We start from the raw sequence: 22554 nt of genomic DNA on the forward strand, positions 1-22554 counted from the left end.
ACATTAAAGTCTAAAAACAAATTTTGAGATGGAAAATCAATAGGTTTATGAAGACATATTTTAATTATTTTCTTCTGTACTAAATAAAGAGGATTAAAATTGGATTTAAATTAAAAATTAAAAATATGATTTAAAATTTTTGGGCCCCAGGAGTCAAAATTGTCCCCAAATTTTTATTTTCTTTGAAAACTTGATTTGGAAATTTTGGATCCCCAGAATGATTATGTGACCAGTTTTTTTTTAATTTTTTTTTAATATAAATTCAGGACTGAAGGGGTTAAAATATGTTAAATAAGCTAGTAATAATACGTTTGAGATTGTTTCTTTCTTTCTTTTGTTTCACAAGATATAGCCTACGTTTTAGATTGTTGCGTTCACTTGACAGAAATGAAGTGCGTTGTTTGAATATGTTAATGGTAGAAGAAAATATTTTGTGGTTTTTATTGCGTTGGAAAATCGATGTTTTCATAATGAGTGACCGTGGTCTTACAAGGAAACGTGGTCGGACTTAAGAAATATTAATTTTTCAAGATATGAAAGACGCGTGTCTATATAAATATCGTTTGTGCCATGAACAATGCATCAAGACGGAAATTGTAAATTAAGGTACCGATAGTTTAAGCATTATGAATAGGTTCAATAAATGACACATAGGCCTATAATCATTATCAAGCATTACATTTTAAAGAAGTGATCGCGAATTGATATTTTAATTTATGCGGCCACAACTGTTTAGAGGCCTTTTCTCAAACGCGTGTAACGTATATAGACCTACCTGATAGAGAATCGTTTCCAAGATTATAACGAAAATGTCATATCATGCGTGGTTCATGGTGAGTGAATGCATCAACAGATGTAAAAGCAAAATTATCCCTACATCACATCAGGGACAGTTTCACAATCATATTGAGTATTAGGCTATAGGCCCTACTAAAAATGTTTATTATTATTATTATTATTATTATTATTATTATTATTATTATTATTATTATGACCAATGTTTGTTATTGTCTCACTAACATTACTTATCCAACTTTCATTATTTACTTTCATTATTTATTTTCATGTTGTTTTACGGTCTAGACATTAATGTAATAACTATGTAACCAATTGTATTCAATTAGAATTAGAGTCTGGCTCTGCCAGATTAAATAAATGAATTATTATTATTATTATTATTATTATTATTATTATTATTATTATTATTATTATTATTATTAATTTAATAACGCAGATTTGCAAAGACATTTTTCTGTTAATGAAAACAATGTTACTTTCACTTACTGCCAAACACCCACTTCTTCCATATTCCTTGTTATTGCAAAGCACCCCTCAATTGCGTAGTATACAGTTGCTCACAGTAGCGAACCTATCGGAAGAGTTCATAAAATCATAAGGTGGATCTAGTGTTCTCCATTGGAGGATCTGAGATCTATGACAACAGCATATCTCGGTGTATTCCTACCTCCTTCCCCCTTTTAAGTTTCAAGCCTTTGGTTCTTCCCAGTTACATGGTCAATGTCACGTGACGCATTTGCCCTTCCGCGTCTGCGTGAAAGATAAAGCAGATTGGAGCCGTAACTCACACATTCGCTTTCAGTCAGTAGTAGCAGTAGCAGCTTGGTGCCATATCGATGAAGTGGGGAGAGCGTGAAGCGTGGAGCTGTAGATAACAACTGCGGGAAATTCTAAGTAGTGGAATTTACATTACATTGTGTTGTGATTTTGTTGAATATCCTTGGTGACAATGGTTGTTGTATGGAAGCTTCCCGACCAGTTTTACGGTGACGATGAAGAGGTTCTAGCTCATTTGCTTCAAATGAGAAGCCAAATTGATCGAGAGATAATGCTACGTCAGCAAAGAATTCAACGTGTGAATGAATCCGACACGAGTAAGTACAAATACATAATTATATTGATATCTATTTGGCTATATCTCTGACATAATATAATTTAGAAATTCCCCGCAGTGTATTTTCAGTATATTCAATATTGTTCACTTATTGCAATATTGCTAATGAAATTCACAGGAAACTCTTTGTAAAATTTACGAAAATGTTAAGAACTAGACCTACAACTTCATTTCTCGCGAATGAATAGGGCTATATTTTGTTTCTACAAAAATGTCTAAAGTTGATCACATGTAGAATTCTGAAGGCCTTCGAAAGTTGCATTGTCATATCGTATTCAGATATGAATAAATGAAAGTAGGTCCACAATACTTAAACAATTGTGATTTAATTTTAACTTGGAATTACAATTTTTAGTAACCTATAAAACCTATGAGGGTGTGTGATGTCTCAATTGAAAGCTATTAACATCGTGATTGCGGGAAAAAAGGCTATAACTTTGTTAAAATATTTTAAATAGTAATTATACGTTTGAGATTGTTTCTTTCTTCCTTTTGTTTCACAAGATAGGCCTATATGTTTTAGATTTTTGCGTTCGCTTGACAGAAAATTCTGAATGAAATGCGTTGTGTGAATATGTTAGTGGTGCAAGAAAATATTTTACGGTTTTTATTGTGTTGGAAAGGAATGTTTTCATAATGAGTGACCGTGGTCTCACAAGGGAACTTGGTCGGACTTAAGAAATATTAGTTTTTCAAGATATGAAAGACGCGTGTCTATATAAATAGGCCTATCGTTTGTGCCATGAACAAGCAAATTAAGGTACCGATAGTTTAAGCATTATGAATAGGTTTAATAAATGATACATAGGCCTATAATCATTATCAAGCATTACGTTTTAAAGGAGTGATCGTGAATTGATATTTTAATTTATGCGGCCTCAACTATTTAGAGGCCTTTTCTCAAACGCGTGTAACGTATATAGACCTACCTGATAGAGAATCGTTTCCAAGATTATAACGAAAATGTCATATCATGCGTGGTTCATGGTGAGTGAATGCATCAACTGATGTAAAAGAAAAATTATCCCTACATCACATCAGAGACAGTTTCACAATCATAATGGGTATTAGGCTATAGGCCCTACTGAAAATGTTGTTTATTGTTATTATTATTAGTCTACTATTATTTTCCTCTTATAGGCCTACTTCCATTATTATTATTATTATTATTATTATTATTATTATTATTATTATTATTATTGTTATTATTATTATAGGTCTATTTGCTGAAAATCAACAAGCAGCACTTGCCACTAGTAAAATATCAACGTTTAAATTCATTTTGATAAATATTTTAATGATGTAACTAGGCCTATAGGCTTAACTAAAATTATAAAATCTTTGAAAATGTTAGGTATATAGCCTAGTAACTGTTATTGTGTATAGATTTTAATTACAATATTAGGCGTAATTTCTCTGTGGACTTTTATAGAATAGAATAGAATGTTTTATTTTCACTGGCAGAGTTAAGGCCATAAGGCCTTCTCTTCCATTCAACCAGCCTTAATCAATACAATACTTACTTACTTACAAATGGCTTTTAAGAAACCCGAAGGTTCATTGCCGCCCTCACATAAGCCCGCCATCGGTCCCTATCCTGTGCAAGATTAATCCAGTCTCTATCATCATATCCCACCTCCCTCAAATCCATTTTAATATTATCCTCCCATCTACGTCTCGGCCTCCCTAAAGGTCTTTTTCCCTCCGGTCTCCCAACTAACACTCTATATGGATTTCTGGATTCGCCCATACGTGCTACATGCCCTGCCCATCTCAAACGTCTGGATTTAATGTTCCTAATTATGTCAGGTGAAGAATACAATGCGTGCAGTTCTGCGTTGTGTAACTTTCTCCATTCTCCTGTAACTTCATCCCGCTTAGCCCCAAATATTAATCAATACAATACATATTTAAATTACGAATATTTACACTACACTTAAAAGATTCTCCAGTAACATTTTTCAATTAAATTTTAACGACTATACATATTTAAATTTAGATAAACCTGCAAGATAAAGTAGTAACTTAATTTATGAGCCAGTTTAATTCAATCAATTATAATTAATTTGAGATAGCTAGTAAAATGATGAGAATTAATTTAATATAAGTTAACTAGAACTATGTTACGGGGAGAAAAAATATAAATCTAAAATATATTTGTATAATGAGAATATTAATTAATAATAATAATAACAATAATAATAATATTCTCATATTAATGTAATGAAACTTTGCCATTAGAGGTTTTGTAATTTATTTAGAAAAATTAATGACAATAATAAGAATGGACAGATGTTAGTTTCATTACAAGTAACACACATTAATCAGTAATTAATCTGTTAAGCAGAAATTTATGTAATTTTGACCTAAATGAAGTTATTGTCCAACAACCCCTTACATCATTCGGAAGCGAATTCCAATTTCTAGCAACTGAAACTGTATAAGATGAAGAATATAAAGCTGTCTTGTGGTAGGGTATAATGAGTAAATTGTTATAATGAGACCTGGTACTTAACTGATGATATGCGGATAAATTTTGAGAACGAGAAGCCAAATAGGAGTCTAGATGCAATTTTAAAACCATTCATTTCTCATGAATGTGTGAATTGTCCGCGTAACGCTTTCTTTCGTTTGATCTAGTGAATTTAATAAATATACCTAACTTAATAAAATAACGACCCATAGCCTAGAGGAATGTGGATAGGACATGCACTCAGTACATCTGAAAACAAAATTCTACGCTTTGTCAGTTACAAAATCTAAGTTATATAATTAAATTTACTCGTTTTGGAAGCTGGTCAAAATTTTGTACACAGTTTAAATATAGCCTAATTTTAATGCTACTATTAATTCATTTTTATATTAATTTAAATACTAATTTAATTTTAAACTTTAATTTTGTCACATTTCCATTACATTTTTCGTTTTATTATTTTTTCATTTTAAATGAAGTTCTTATTTCTTAATTTCATTTGTTTTTTTTTTTTTTGTAACTTATCTTTTAGTGAATTATTTTTATTTTGGTTAAAATGTTAATTTGACATTTTTATTTGTAATTTTAATGAACTGCTTTCAATCAAAAATGTGTTTTACTATTTAGCTCTATTTTTGCTTTTAAATTGTAGTTTGTTTAGTTTTTTATTTTTACCAGAATTAATATGTATATAAATTTCTTTCACTTCAATTTTAATTTCATTAGGTCTATGCTACATCAATCTCCACTTAATTTTATATTATTACGGGAAAGAGGATAATTTTAACACGAATTTAAGACCATGCCTTAATAATTCTCAACAAATCAGAATATAACAATTTTTCTTATAACTTAAATATGTGAATTATGATGATAGGCTGGTGGTAATATTATGGTGGTTATTAATATAATGGTTTCAGTTTCCGAAATGTGAAATATAATACTTTACACATAACGAGAGACCGATCAGTTAGAAAAGCACTTTACTTATTATACCTAATAACACAGGCAAAATATGAAGTGACGTATGTATTCTAAACCATAGGTATACCTGTTATCGGTTCACGATTCATGATGTTTCGAATGCAATTAACGCTAAAAACTTTTCATATCTCACAATGTTTTGGTAAAATTTTCATTAAGTTATTCATAAAAGTTTAACATATTTTCATATTTTCCACGATATCCCCCCCCCCCGTTAAAGTTTCTATAACTACCACTGAATCAGGCTTTCCTGACTTTATAAGAGACAGAAAACACTTGGAAAACTTATGTCACCCATTCCACCAACATTCCGTGATTCTCAAGGGCAAATGAAATCTCCAAATTCTCCTTTAGAGTAATGTCAATGATTTCAAAATCCAAAACAAAATAAGTAATTTCAATTCCACCTTTGCTCATTATTTTGAATTCAGTGAAAGTCTTTTCAGTGTTGCCATGTCTACGCTACTTCTAATCTTAGACTTATATGCGTAAATTAATGTCTTATACAGGTTTCAATCCCAGTTTTGCTGTTCATTTAATTTCTTCTTTTTGCAACTTTATGAATTTTTTTATCGTAGGAAACATAATAGCCTATTAGCTGACAGAAAGTGTAATCTTATGCCAGAAAATATAGAAAAGTTACTTGTGTTGTATAGTGAAGTGAATTACCTAGTCTAGTTCTTGCATTCAGGTATGGATTTTGTGATGCTGAAAGCTATTTAATTTTGAAGATTTATTATATTTTATTTGGTAGCATATTAAATATAGGCGAATCTGTTAATGTCTAAAGTCTTGTTTTGTAAATAATTATGTAAGCTTAAACCTTACCTTGTTTAGGAACAACGATATTTTAGCACTGAAATATTTATTCCAAATTTTCATATTGTACCGAAATTTTCTTCACATTGCGCCGGTCTCTACTACTTACTAATAATATGACCATCAATTATTAAATTTCTTCCTCATATTATACGAGCTGGACAAATCATGCTTTGAATTCGTGAAATATTAACGCAATATTTTAGTTACAGCTACAGTACGTAGTACAGACTTAATTTATGATATGATGTTAAGTGAGATAACAACATAGGATATTCCTATCTCTGCCCTTGTTCTATTATCTTCCCACTGTTATCGCTTGAGAACTTTCTTTTAGTAAACATACCAGACATTCTCAGAAAATTTGCAGTCTTTTCTAGGCTTTTAGAGCACCTGACCAGGGACGGATCCTTGCACTTTGGCACGTTTTAGTCCCTTTATATCGATGAATCTCTAACTCCGACAGATGGCTTGGTTGGCATTAGTGAATCCTATTTCAACCCTGACTGAACCAGGTTTCATTCTCATACGTATACCTTATTTACATCCCAGAGCCCTGAATTCTAAGCCTTTCCTGTACCTATCAGCATCGGAAACCCATCTTCTCCCAAGACTTCACTTCAACCTATTTTTAATTATTACATTTACGACCGGTTTCTACAAACTCATGAAATAAACCACGGATACACTATCTCATGGATAAAATTTATGTAATGATAACTTTTTGTGTTTCTATAAACCAATAAGTTATATTTATTCTTGTATAAGTTATCCATGGATAAGTTAGTTCCAAAATCTGCCAGTAAAGTATAAGCTTAATAATAATAATAATAATAATAATAATAATAATAATAATAATAATAATAATAATAATAATAATAAATTAATAATAAAGTTAGCTTCCCTTATGAAAAGGTTGCCAGATTTGACAAAGCGTATTACATATAATTTGGAAACACACCTAAAATGTAAAATGGTAAGATAGGCTACATTTGAAACGATTAGGGAATCGAATATACAAAATGTCAGAAAAATTTACACCTAAGTAGCGTTTGTGCTCATTTACAGTTAAGAAAGGGACAAAAATATCATCAGATAGGTTAGAATGATATGACTGACATATACCACGAGAAAAATAATAGTACGGATTTATTGGCCTCGATATCTAAATCAATCAACAGCCATCGGTTAAGATAACTTTAAATTTCCAGTAAAATTGTTCCTGAAATTGAACAGTTCATTGAATTCAAAAGGCTGTAATTAGTGTAAATCTTAATGTTTACATTTATTCTGGTTAAATTAGTAAATAATAATTTGCTAGTAAGTTAACAAATCTATTCAAATTACAAATCACATATAGGCCTATAGAAATTAGTTTATAAAGTTAAATTCAGTTCCTTGTTTTTATTTGTTAGTCAAAGTCATTTAGCTGTATTCTTATGTGAGCACTATTAATAGAGCCTAAGACATTTGGGAAGCTAAAAAGGTCATGAAATTCATTAACGGTGGTCTTAGCTTCAACTCCTGTGGGAATTGTATTATGTTCATTGGTCATACCAGCAATTAAAAATAAAATTATTTTTTATAATTCTGCATTCCGTTATTCTGTGAATTTTTAAACAATTACCAATTAATATTTGAAAGTTCTCTGTTGCATAAAATAAGTATTGAAGTTGTCAGCATGAGAGAAATTGACATGGACTTTCTACGTTATGGGACAATATTACATTGAATTCTTTCTAAAATGTCGAGCATTGTGGTTTATGACAAGTGGTAGGCCTATCCTAAAAAAAACTCTCCTTTTGAATATGATTCGAAGGGATACGTATAAAAAAATATGAACATTAGGCCTATATTAGGACTTCACAAGCAACTAGAAACTTATCATGAAATTATGAAATAAGCCTAAAATAATTAGGCTACATTTGAGTCGCTTAGAATAAAACTGCACATCAAAAAATCTGGTTTGTCAAAAAAGACGAAAACCTAGTGCAGTTAGACTCCACATGGTAATTTTACTACTAAAATTAAGGCAGATAATTTCCAGTTTGACTTCAAACGAGCAGTTTATCACATGCCCTACAAAATTCTGCACAGAAACATAGGCTACCTGAATCCTATATTTCATAATTTGGAGACAGTGCAGATTAATTCTAGGCAACTCACTTCTTACATTTCTCTAAATATTTTTGCCTTCACAATTAGGCTATTCTTTGAACTATTTGTATAACTTCATCAGAAGATCTAAGAAAATACACGGAGAAACAAACACAAAAGCATCATGCGACTTTTGTCAACAACTGTTTTGTGTCCGCCATATGAGCATTTGTCCTTGGATAAATAGATACGGCCTATCCAACCATCTACCTATTATTACTATTAGTAGTCTATATTATTATTATTATTATTATTACTATTATTATTATTATTATTATATTATTATTATTGTTATTATTATCATTATTTTATTTAGTCATCTGTCTGACGACAGATTTGAACTTCATAAGTGAAGCCTATAAAATATCACTCATGAGGCAACTAAGCCAGGAGATAATGGGGTAGGGTGGCTAGTTCCTTTCCTCATCGATTGCAGAGGGTACATCGCTGACTAGTAACATGTTACAGTAATCAGATTTCAGATATAAACAAACACTTCGACTATTCTTCCTCTGACACATAGGCCTGTCATCAAGGGAGATATCCTACCTGATAATAAAAGTAGGCCTAAGTTACATATATAAGCCTGAACCTCAATCAGAGACTATTATTATTATTATTATTATTATTATTATTATTATTATTATTATTATTATTATTATTATCATTATTATTATTATTATCCATCAGATAGCTATTTATTTTTCTTTTCGTAGTTAGTCTAGCTATAAACCGACGTGTTGTAAAATAGGCCATAAAATAGGCTAAATTGTTAATGTGGACCTATAGGTATAGAATATGTGAGCACTTAAATAGAATTCTCTGGTAAGTTATTTAAATATTTCAATGGCATATACAAAAAATATTTTAAGCCTATATATAGACTTATACTAGACCTACATAGGCCTAGTCAATGCACAGAAAATTAAGTAAATTGTAAAAATAAGATAAGTTATATGAGGACTCATATTTAGGGACATTACAAATTTTAGACGCTTTTCCACCTTTTTCTTCTGGCGCTTCTGTTCCACTCGCATTATTTTCTGACGTTTAACTTCCCAACCATTACAACCTCTGATTTCTTTGTCTGTCATTAGAGAAATAAAAACAATACACATTAACAATTCTTAGCAATGTTCATGGTCTGAAAGATCTGAATAAGAGTAATTTTTGTGTCGTAGTTGGGACACCTTTGACAAACATTCACTTGCTAGTATTAGTCTACGACAGTGATTACGCAATAAAAGCTTTTTACATATTAACACTTAACTGATATAGAAAGATTACCAGTGTTGTTAACTTTGAGCCATTTTTAACAAAGAATATCACTCAACTACAGGCCTACATTACACAGCTTCATGTGACGTAGATAATCAAGGTTATTTCCGCGCATGCGACATTTTTCTCTTTCAGAGTGTATTCGTCACTATTAAACAAACTGCCGAATACTGAAGTCAAAATTAATAATAATGTAATAGAAACACAACAGTAGGCCTACTCAAATAGGATCCCTTTTCTTATTCTGAATGCATTATGTTGAACTATTATTGTTGATGTATTGAAAATTTATCTTTTGAAGAGGTGGAGAAGTTCAAATATCTTGGAGTAACAGTAACAAATGTAAATGATACTCGGAAGGAAATTAAACACAGAATAAATATGGGAAATGCCTGTTATTATTCGGTTGAGAAGCTTTTATGATCCAGTCTGCTGTCAAAAAATCTGAAAGTTAGAATTTATAAAACACTTATATTACCGGTTGCTCTTTATGATTCTGAAACTTGGACTCTCACTTTGAGAGAGGAACATAGGATAAGGGTGTTTGAGAATAAGGTGCTTAGGAAAATATTTGGGGCTACGAGGGATGAAGTTAGAGGAGAATGGAGAAAGTTACACAACACAGTACTGCACGCATTGTATTCTTCACCTGACATAATTAGGAACATTAAATCCAGACGTTTGAAATGGGCAGGGCATGTAGCACGTATGGGCGAATCCAGGAATGCATACAATATGTTAGTTGGGTGGCCGGAGGGAAAAAGACCTTTAGAGAGGCCGAGACGTAGATGGGAAGATAATATTAAAATGGATTTGAGGGAGGTGGGATATGATGATAGAGAATGGATTAATCTTGCTCAAGATAGGGACCAATGGCGGGCTTATGTGAGGGCGGCAATGAACCTCCGGGTTCCTTAAAAGTCAGTAAGTAAGTAAGTAAGTAAGTAAGTAAGTAAGTAAGTAGATTAAGTAAGTAATTATTGTTGATGTTTGAAAAAGGAAATCCGGGGAACAAGAATGAAATTATTTCTCGTTACTTTGTTTTAAAATAAGAATAAAAATTTCTATTTCCACTCTTTCGAAATAAAAATAATGTTTTAGCGGTGGTGCTCGACATAAATCAACAAAGAACAGTGAAATGTATAATCTGCTAATTATTTTAGTGGGAGTAGAATTATTATTTCCTATGAAAAAAGAATATGTTCAAAGTATATTACTGTATCTATCTCAGTTACCCTTTCTATTCTAACAATGTCTCCAAGTGACAATGCTTCTCCTCCGTGCTTACTTCACCCCCCCCCCTCTTTGGCTACTGTCTCTTGCACCAATAATATTGCACTAAAAGTCATATATAACACACCACTTGGAAGTGTAACGGATAGCGTGTAATACGAAATAAACACGTTTACCCCTTCCTCCCCCCAACAACACCCCCTTCACCTGAATATATATTTTTTTGCACATCGTCTCATACACTTGCGTAGGCATGAACCGCCCTCCCGCTTTCCTATTGGTGGAGAACGCATCGCAATGATGTTATTGGCTGCCGGTGATATATTGCGGTAAAGTTGTTGTGGAGGGGAGACTCGGAGGGGAAACCGGGAGCGTTGCACAGTAGAGGGAAGCGCACGAGCGAACACATGTGTTTGGAACGCTGGAGAGAGCAGTCGTATTCACGGAGCAGGCGAGAAGTACAGTGACAGCGGTGAGATTTTGTGCGTGGACTTTGTCAACAAGCAACAGCGACTGATAGGCTCTAGTAACTTGATATACGGCCAACATGGCTATTCCGTTCAATCTACCGAATCAACAGGAAGTTGAGGACTATTACCAGATTCTAGATCAACTTTTCCAGCAATTGTACGAAATTGTGCGCCAGATTCTTCTACGGCAGAGAAGGCAGCAACAGCAGCAGCAACAACAACAAGCAACATCTTCGCCTACGTCAGTTCCAAGAAGTAAGTTGTAATATTTATAATAACTTTTCTTATTTTGTGTCTCCCACCAACTTGTCTCCAACGCGGAGTTTATCGATATGTCAAGTCACGCGCGATATGAAGTGATAAAATCTGTGCGGAATTGTGAAACAGTTTGAGAGTACTGATTTACGTGAAATCTTTTTCTTATGTCCACGTAAGAACACTTGATAAAATTTTCCAACGAAATTAATTTTGTTTCTCGATGAACTGTGACAAAAGCGTGTGATACTTGGTTACATTATATTTTAGTTGTGTAATCGATTCGTTTTTAAACAATATGATTTTTAGCGTTTTCAAGTTCGTTCACCTCTAGGCCTTTATCTCGCTACATTGGTCGCTCAAACGTTCGAAATTCGAAATGAACATTATTCGCAGATTGCTGTAAATAACAGTTGTAGGCAATTATATCTCGTACAGTATCATATAAATAATGTATATATAGCTAACCGGCAGCCGTAATAGATTTTGACAAAGTATTGCGTCAATTGGCATAACTTTCTCGAATACAGAATTCGTAACAGAATTCTAAATGATTTGAAAAGTAACGTTTTACGCAATCATATAATCTTCGAAAAGTTCAGTTACGCATTTTTAATTAAGTTCTCTGCGATTTTTATCAACAGGTGTTAGAAAATATCCTCTTCACGAGAACTATCAACTAGCGAAAAAGTAGAAGTTGAGAGAAAATTTTAGCATGTTTAAAGGAAGCCATTTCCATATTACTACCTGCAACCAATTGTTCGATTGTTTTGATTTTCGATATTTCACAACATTCATGTAATTCGAAGTAAAGAGCAATAACTTATTACTTTTCTATAAAGGTATACTGTTATTCATACGGAAATACCCGCGGTTTCTTGACCGCGTTCAAGGCCCAACTAATTTGCGATGTGCAAATTGCTACAAGACATGATGCAACAAGTTCCTCGAGTATGTAGGTCAACGCTCTGACAGCCTCCTCCTCATCTTTGGTTTTACTTTCAGCGCTGTGAGGTAGATGACATGACAATTTTTACGAATCTTATTAGTTTTCTAGGCATTTTTATGGTTCTAAAGTCAGTCTTAATGTTAATTTGCTATGACACCGAACGAGAGCTGGTGTGAAGAGTCTCCACTGAACTTGGCCGACTTAACGGCGATCGTAGGTCGTATTTGCAGCGTAGTAATGAAGTACTATGTTTCCTTTAGCTTTGGTATTCACTTAACAATCATCGTATGTCGTATCGTAGCGTAGTAACGAAGTGTCTTCATGCATTTTTGTTTTTCCAATTGTTTAACAATGGATCGCAGGTTGAAGTATCGACGCAATAACGGCGTATTATTTATATTTCCAGTTTCTTAGACATGAACAATTTATAGTAGGGCGTAATAGGAACGTAATAACTACCGTAAGTGTTGTGAAGTTTTGATTTAACAGTTCCGTATGAAAAACAGTCTTTTAACAAATTTTTCTCACGTTATGACAACAACATAGTAATATGTTGTTTTTGAATTCGGTAATCATTTAACAATTTTGTAGGTCGTATTATAACAACATGTTTTATGAAGTTTTAAACTCTGGCAGTAATTTAACAATTGTTTGTAGGTCGTAATAGCAGCGTAATAACGATGTGTTGTGAAGTTTCTGACTTTGGCAGTCATTTAACAATTGTTTGTAGGTCGTAATAGCAGCGTAATAACGATGTGTTGTGTTGTGAAGTTTCTGACTTTGGCAGTAATTTAACAATTGTTTGTAGGTCGTAATAGCAGCGTAATAACGATGTGTTGTGTTGTGAAGTTTCTGACTTTGGCAGTAATTTAACAATCGTCTGTAGGTCGTAATAGCAGCGTAATAACGATGTGTTGTGTTCTGAATTTTTGTTCTGAATTTTCTGACTTTGGCAATCATTTAAGAGTTGTTTGTTGGTCGTAATAGCAGCGTAATAACGATGTGTTGTGAAGTTTCTGACTTTGGCAGTCATGTAAGAGTTGTTTGTAGGTCGTAATAGCAGCGTAATAACGATGTTTTGTGAAGTTTCTGACTTTGCCAGTCATTTAACAATTATTTGTAGGTCATAATAGGAGCGTAATAACAATGTGTTGTGAAGTTTCTGACTTTGGCAGTCATTTAACAATTATCCGTTGGTCATAATAACAACATAATAACAAAGTTTTGTGAAGTCTTTTACTTTAGCTGTAATTTAACAATATTCGTTGGTCGTAACAACAACGTAATAACAGAGTTTTGTGAAGTTTTTGATTCTGGATGTCATTTAACACTTATTTATTGATCGTAACAACAATGTAATAACGAAGTGTTGTGAAGTTTCTGACTTTGGCTGTTATTTAACACATTCGTTGGTCCTAACAGCAACGTAATAACGAAATTTATATTAACTCTTTGACTTTCGCTGTCATTTATCAATTATCTATTGGTCTTAACAGCAAAGTAATAACATAGTTTTGTGAAGTCTTTGACTTTCGCGTCATTTAACAATTATTGTTGGTCGTAACAGCAACGTAATAAAGAAGTTTTGCGAAGTCTTTGACTTTGGCAGTGATCGTGGTTGTAATAGAAACGTAATAATGAAGTTTTGCGAAATCTATAACCTTCACAGTCAATTGTTCTTAGGTCATTAAATCAATGTAATAGTGAATTTTTACGAATTGTTGACTTTGACAGTCTTTGAGCAGTTGTAATAAGTGTAGAAGTAATAAAGTGTTGTGAAGTTCGTTACATTTCATAGGTCGTAACATGAAATTAATAATGGAGTATCGTGAAGTCTTTGACATTGACAGTCGAACAATGTTCGTGCGCCGTAATAGCAACGTAGGCCTATAATAACGGAGTGTTGTGAAGTGTCTAATTTTGGTATCATTTAACAATGGTGATATGAAGGCTTTGAATTTCGTAGTTTAACAATGACGAAGTGTTGTGAGGTTCTTGATTTTGTGAATCATTTAACAATATTGCCCATAGATCGTAGGCCTAACAATGTAACAACTAATTGTGAATCTTAGACATTGACGGTCACTTAACTGTCGTAGGTCGTGGATAACAGGTCTAACAGTGTAACGAATAGTCTAAGGTTGTGACGTTTTCAACTTTGACTGGCACTTAACAATTTTTTTTGTTATAGGTTCTTACAAAAATATAATAACAAAGTATTGTGAATTGGCAGTCGTTTAAGAATTGAGCTTAGATCGTAATGTTATCGTAATAAGAAAGTGTTGTGAAGAGGTCCATTTTGGAAATGTATTGAAAATCGGAAACAATCATAATAGCAAAGAACTGTTGTGCAATTTTCGACTCCGATAGCCACTTTACAATGTGTCATAGGTCGTAGCAACAACGAAATAATTAACTCAAGACTTATATTTTGATAATAGGTCGTAATAGTAAAGTAATGGCGAAGTATTGTGAAGTGTTTGACACTATCAGAAGTTCAACGATATTGCTCATACGCCGCTATAGCAACGAAATATCGAAGTTTAAAATTAGTCATAGGTCGTAATTAATAACAACGTAATGTTAAAGTGTTGTTAGGTTTCTGACTTTGACAGCTACTCCTGATAACTTACAAAATCTATTTTTTATAGTTTTGGGAAGAAAATGGACTTGTTTTGGCAAATGTAGTAGTTTGTATAACGACGAATATTTTATGTTATGTGTATTATTCGTCTATGAAGCTCCGATATTGAGATATTTGAAAGAGTTCGAAACGTGTGCGGGAAACGCTGGCTTGGCCGAGACCTGCGATATCCGGGTGCATCCAGAGCGAGCGAGGGGCGCGTGGCTCCACACGTCCTGGCTTCCGCCTCTCGCTCGCGCGCCGCATGTGTCTTAGCGGAGAAGATTGCCTGCCACGTAGAGCCGCCCGCTGTACGGACGGAGAAGCTGTTCACAAAATTCTCGTCGCTTGCACAGTAAAGGCAAACGGTTTAATGCATAGTTTCGACTCTGCTGCGTAGAAGCTTTGTTATTTTATTCGAACCTCATGTTAATATGTCGTGCTGTGCTGACACCCATGTCATGGGAGTTCCGCTATGCAGCTGTGTAGTGAATAGGTAAAAAATATGGAGAAAAAAAACCTGGGCGTAGGCTTTGCATGAAAAGGAAACGAAAACTCTCGAGTTATCCCGATAACTTAAGCATAGACCTAGATATAGTTGATTTATTGTGTTGTGACGTCATTGTTTGCTGACATAAAATTAATTATATTTAATATTGTCATAAAAAAATCCATATTTATTTTCTTTCACGATCAAAGCGAATTTCTAAATCCCTTAATGTGAGCGATGAGTGAAACATGATAGACCTACTTTAAATTTTTCAGAGTTTACTGTGATAAAATAGTACATTACGTACCATGAAGTGTAAGTGAAACTTTTCAAGTCGAGAATGCAGTCTGGGAATCGAGGTCCGCCGAAGTTTCCTAAGCATTCGAGATTTAAAAAGTCATAGTTCGCGGTTAGTGAATTGCGTTTTGAATAGCCTACCTGGGGGGGGGGGAACAAACAAACCGTCAGAATCTCATTTCTACCTATGTACTATATTTTGCAAAAGTTCGATGATTTTATGGAAAATTCAATTGTTTGGCGTTTGGCTTTTCAAGTAGCAAAGGTCTCCGTTGCTAGGTTGTGTTGCTGACGACTCTGACTTTAATCTGTGGATAAACGACGTGTTGAAAAGTCAAGTTTGATAGCGATATAGTAGTGAAACTGTAGTTATTTGAGTAAAAAGTGTTAAGAAATGGATAGAATTAGTATCGAAGAAGCTACAGATATTACTAGAAAATAAATTATAGGGTCTAATCCCCCCCCCCCTTTTTTTTAAAGCAGTGCGGCGCTAAATAACTTGGATATTCATACCAATGAGACGGTTTTGCCGAAATACACGTATTTTCTTCGATAAATAATAGCTATGGTGAATGTTTAACATGAGAATTTCGATTTAACCTTGAAATTAACTGAAGAAATACAATATACAGGCCTAATATCGGTAAAACATCTATTTTTACTGTTAATAAAATGGCCAATAATTGTAGGTCTACTTGTGACAGTTCATGGTACGTAATGTACTAATTTTTAAATAAGTAATAACCTATTTACTTAGAGTTCACCTTGCATTGTAAGTAAATATTACAGCTCTTTTGCCATGACAGATAGTAAGTTTAACTTACTCATTTGTTAACTTAATGATCAAATTACATTGTAAGTGTAGCGAAAAATTAACAATGTTAAATATTAACACAAACCGCCTACGCCTCCAATAAGTTTATAGTAGGCTACGTTAAATTTGCAATTGTCATATTGCACAGATGTCATATCAATTAACTAGATAGTCTACACATTATTCTCGATTACTTTGTGCTTTGTCATAGCATTAGGGAGAAATAGTCCTACAGCGTTACGAAATGCATGCGAGATAGGCTTCGCGTTATGTGTCACCGTTCAGTGATCTTATCAGATAATTCGCTTGTCCTCCAAGATGGCGTGATATTACTAATCTTGATTGAAAAGTGAGTCATCATTGATGCCATATGATACTGTTTCCCTAATAAAATGTAAATTCCCTTTCTTATTTTTTAAGTTCGGTAGGCGTAGTAAGATAAAATGTCCCAAAATGAACAGTTTTCCTATGAGGTGTGATAAGATAACATGTATAAACAAATATTTATATGTTGTATTAAAAAATTACGTTAAGAAAACTTTATACTTAAAACAATTAAGCACGCAGGTGAGAAAGTTTTTAATTGCATATTTGTCAATAAATAAATTCTTCCGTCAGAGAATGGAAATCATGCCCGTAAACCTGACTGACGAGCGTTATGCAAGTGGAGTGTGTTGGACGAGAGCCGCGTACTTAGGCCTCCCGCAGCACACTGACAGAGTATACCGTTGCACAATATTCCATTTTCAAATAAACTGTTTCTAGGCTACGAAGTTACATAAGGTCAATAGAAATAAAATGCAACATACAGAAAATGTTTTTGTCCTGGGTAACTTTTAACATAAGCTTGCTATGTCTGTCAATAATAAAAACATTTTAATATATATTTTTTTCATGTAGACCTCTACTTAGAATCTTCATGACGTCATGTTGGTTACCGACAGCTTAAGCCTAGTGACATATTAACGGAACGCATAGAAATTGATGTCTCGTATCTATATTTCCTTTATCACACATTCCACAAGATTAAATTTTAAGATAGCGTTGTTCATTTGTTTGATTGTAGTTAGGGTTCATTGCCTCACGTTTACTTTTTCCGGGAAATCCTGCAGAATAATATTTTCATACAGAGACGCTTCTTTTCCTGCTGATATGAAATACCTTATCTTGATTACGGATGACTCAGAGATTTATTGCATAATAGAATTGGCATAATGTACCGTATTATAAATGTGCAAAGGGCAGTACTGATGCTAACTTATTATGAAACAGTTGTGTTGTTCTTCCGTTAGTTACAAGGAGGAAATGTAGTAATTACTGATATGAAATAACTAGTTATAAGTACTTGGAAGACTTATCATCGGTCAGTAAAGTGAGGCTGAGGGCATGAAAATGTTATATTATGCTATGTTATTTCCAAATATTGTAATACTAAGTCAGAACCATTAAAATTATTAATACTAATGTAAGACTAATCAGAAAAAAATTACTCCTAATTACCAATCAACATCAAAACAAACATGAACGATTGGTCTATAATAAATTGTTTTTTTTTTTTTTTTTTTGCATTTGGTCTATAGTAAGTAATTTTTTAAACAAAATTGTATTACTTTTTAAACATAAGACACACACACACACACGAAAAGATAATACATCTTGATTACACAACTTTTAACACAGTATCTCTTCGGAATATGTGTTATATGACTTTCTTGTGTTAAATTCTATCGTACCTGGTTTACATGTTTCGACCTGTTATTGGTCTTCTTCAGAACTGGTCGTTGCTGGTCTTGGCGCCTCTTGTTTTGTTTCCTGTGGGAGTGTGTTTATGTAGTGTAATGTGGAGTCAAAGAGTGTGTGTGTTCTGAAATTGAATTGTGTTCAGAATTTTATTAGAGTGTGTTTTTGTGTGTTTGTATATTTCATATTGTTCTAGTGTGTTTAGTATACAGACAACAAAAACACAACCTAATGAAATTCTCAATACGCAACTCAATTTCAGAACATACACACTCTTTGACTCCATATTACACTACACAAACACACCCCCACAGGAAACAAAACAAGAGGCGCCAAGACCAGCAACGACCAGTTCTGAAGAAGACCAATAACAGGTAAACCAGGTACGATAGAATTTAACACAAGAAAGTCATATAATACATATTCCGAAAAGATAAATTATACACACTTGGAAGACCGACCATCACTTAGTAAATAGAGGCTGAGGGCAAAAACAATTTCATATGTTGCTACATTATGTCCAAAGATTGTAATACTAAGTCAAAATCATCAAGATTAAGGAGAATAAGATAACTTTATGCTTTATAGCTAGGCCTATTTGACTGCGGTGTTGAAGTCCTCCACGTTGTCGGGTAACTGTCACTGTTTTCTTTCTTAATATTCGTGTTCCACAGATAATTCAAAATCGCGACAAGAGGGGTGTGCTCGAGGGGTTAAACATCATTCATGCATTAATGCTTCATAAATCACTTTTTGATCAAGTTGTAAATAAGCTCCTCAGATTTATTTTGTTAGTAGTAGAATTTAATCTGGTTATTTAACCTGCTAAATGCTTTTTTCCAAAGCCGAGACCTAGATAAATCACTTTCACGCACTCGAAAACGGTGGATCAACCAATTTCATAAAAATCCTGATGAAATTTTTGGACATAAAATTTAGATTTACAGATTTACAAAAATTGCTCTAAGATAAATAAAAATATATAATTCATGTAAGAAAGTAGGCCTAAGTGTATCCCTCTAGTAACACCATATCAATACAAGAGTCTGATCCGTTGCTGAGAAAGTAACATCTGAATAATATATTATGATGAAACTCATTGCCGTTGCTAAGTGGCGTATGATGTTGAAATGTTCCTCACATTATTCATTTGACACTAGAACATAAACGGTTCACATTAAAAGAAGAAACATCAAGAATCGATGTGGCATACCGGCATTTGCATGTCCATTTTGAGCCCTCTCTAGCAGGAATCGAACGCAGATCCACCAAGTTTGTAGACAGAAACACTACTACTTCTAACAACAGCAGATTACGGTAAGTATTTCTGATGTTTTAAAAAAAGCTTATGTGCAATAAACCTGTAACCTTTGCTACTACGTTGTAAAATTACAATGCAATATCACACTATAATTTTATAATGTGATATTGCATTCTATGTAACATGTGGTCATCTGTTCGGAAATTTTTTTTCTCCCATATCTTGATAGTGACGTGCATTGATATTGTTTTGTCTACAGTAATGAAGGTTGCTTAGTTACTGCACAATCTCTCGACAAGCGACAACGCTTCCTCAATTAGAAAGAATGCGGTCACCAGCTGATACCTATCACAGAGAGAGATTATTAAGCCTCTCTCCATATTCATCTAAATTAACCACGTAGTAATCAGTGAAAATAATTTCCTAACCGCAAAACCTTTCCATACATGAAATACCTGTAGTAGATTATCTGATTACGCCTTTCTCAATTCACCAACCATTGCTTTGATTTTTTATGAAAAAGAAATCGAGTGTAGCCAATAATAAGCCTATATACATAAGTTAGTAAGAATTACCTGAACCACATAGAACTAGGTTCTAATTGATTGCACAAAGCTGTTTGTGTACTGTGACGTTGCACCCATCTCCAGATATCTCACAGAAAGAAGTGGAATAGGCTATTATTTCAAATTGAGAGACATTTAAATTAGGCCTAAATATAGTATTTGCACTCCTCATATACTAAAAAAAAAATAGCACATGTCCCCATTAGATCGTCTGTGGCCTGTTACCTTATTTCCTCTGTTAAGAAAGACTAGTGAAAAGGCTCTAGCATTGCAACTTCTAGTGGGCTTATTGTGCCTTACGGTACTTCTGTCGTAGGAGTGATGAAGTTCGAAATGTCGCGCTCTTGTAGATATCGTAGCTCAGTTACGTGGCGCAATCTACCTATTCAGCTCACATTTTTTTCTGTTTCGACGAAGTCCCTCTTTTAACGTTCGGTGCCCTTCACCCTCACTAAAGCATACTAAGATCTCTTCAAGCTGATGCCATCTATAGGTCAGTCACATTGGAATATTGGAGTGTTTGTTTTTTATGTGTAAAACAGTTGTCATAGAGGAACCACCGCTTAAATAATCGGTAAATTCACTTCATTTTTTTAAAATATCTTATATTTTTATATTTATTTATATACATTAAAAATAACCTCTGATTGAGATTCTGTCTGATATTTACTTCTATTATCAGGCAGTACATCTCACTTGACGATATGTGTCAGAGTAAAAACAATTATTTGTATGCATCTGAAGTCTGATTAGTGTAATATGTAGCTAATCGGCGAATGTATGCAATGGAGGGGGAAAGAAACTTGCCACCCTACCCCATTATCTCCTGGCCTAGTTGCCTCATAAGTGGTGCCATGTTGGTATCAGTTGTGAGGTTTAAACCTGTCTTCGAAGAGTTGACTAAACAAGAGTAACAACATTAAAAATATACATTAATAAACTATTATATGTATAAAACAGAAATATAAATTAAATAATTTACCCCCGTATGAGCAAACGCTCGTGGTCGAGGGTTCAAAACCGCACTATAGATAAACAGAAAGAAGAAGAAGACAAAATAAACAAATTAATATAAGCAATAAAATATCACAGATTACAAAAACAAGAGCGTAGCCTATATGATAGAGAACAATCATAATTGAAAATGTTTAATTATAACCAATATTTACAAGTATAATAATATAAGGCTAATATTTAGCAATTAAAAATTGTCTAACCCTATGTTAAGTTCCCTTACTTAATAATTTCTTTATTTTTCAGTTTAAATTTAATCATAGGCCTACTTATGTTAACTAAAACAGGGTACTGAGAAATTAATTTGTTATAAAGTTTTAAGCCGTAGTTGAAGCCATGTTTCATACCAGCAGCCGTTGAACTTTTGGATTCTGTAATATGAAATAATAGGCCTATGGTTCTTCTCATATTATAGTTATGCCAATAGGCCTATGTGTTGAAATGTTTCTTAATGTTTTGAGAGGCATATGAATCAGAACAACGCAGGGAATTTGCTTTTACTTTCATTTAATCTTTTCCTCAATCAACGCAGGATACCCAATGTTTCCTCTTATAAATATCTATTTTAAACATCCGTCTTTGTGTAACTTAGCTTATAACTTACTCAACTGCGAATGTAATACAGTTTCTCTGACCATGCAGAATTCCACACCTTTTAATTGTTATGACAATGAAGGCGTCTAAACTGGATTTGAGCTAGCGAACTTGACATTTAGTGACAAGTGAGGTAACCGTTGACTCAGGTTCGAATCCTGATAATGAAGTCGTATTTACGGTGAACAAAGCCAAGGTTACTGGGAGTTTTTTCTCGGGGATCTCCCGTTTTCCTTCATCATTCCAATATTATTTACCATAATTGCAGTAACATTACTTAATACCCAGTTTTGATTAATATGCCTCTCAAATGAAGCGAATTTATCACACTTTTTAAGCGATAGCTCTGTCTACAAAAGAGGACTAGGCTACAATTCTATTTGTTGGACACTAGACAGTTGCTTTAGGCTTACACATAAATTTACTCACGAATATTCCAATCGTACTTGCATGATTTGAGGAACAATCTGAAGATATTTGAAATAGAGATGGGGAAATTAGTTCTTTTTTCTGGAAATGCTTCACATGTTCCGATTTATCTGAATACTAGTTTCGAAACAACTTACTATTAAAAAATAAACAGCGAGCTGGGATTTCATTGCTAAGGGTCCTATTCATAGACGAA

The 22554-nt window shown here is 33.4% G+C and overlaps 1 protein-coding gene across 3 annotated transcripts in view; it reads left to right on the top strand.

Moving 5' to 3' along the window:
* The first annotated feature begins 1621 nt into the window (after positions 1–1621).
* The window catches only part of LOC138698325 (E1A-binding protein p400-like), a 111393-nt gene continuing 90460 nt past the window's right edge, over positions 1622–22554 (top strand). Inside the window, exon 1 of one of the 3 annotated variants that reach the window (XM_069824164.1) lies at positions 1622–1892. In XM_069824164.1, coding sequence (XP_069680265.1) covers positions 1748–1892 — 145 coding nt within the window. In that variant the 5' untranslated portion in view covers positions 1622–1747. Of the gene's footprint in view, positions 1893–11241; positions 11582–22554 lie in introns of those variants that run through there. The other 2 variants (XM_069824165.1, XM_069824163.1) reach the window with 2 other exon arrangements.

Source organism: Periplaneta americana, chromosome 4 (genome assembly GCF_040183065.1).
Source record: "Periplaneta americana isolate PAMFEO1 chromosome 4, P.americana_PAMFEO1_priV1, whole genome shotgun sequence".
NCBI lineage: Eukaryota > Metazoa > Arthropoda > Insecta > Blattodea > Blattidae > Periplaneta > Periplaneta americana.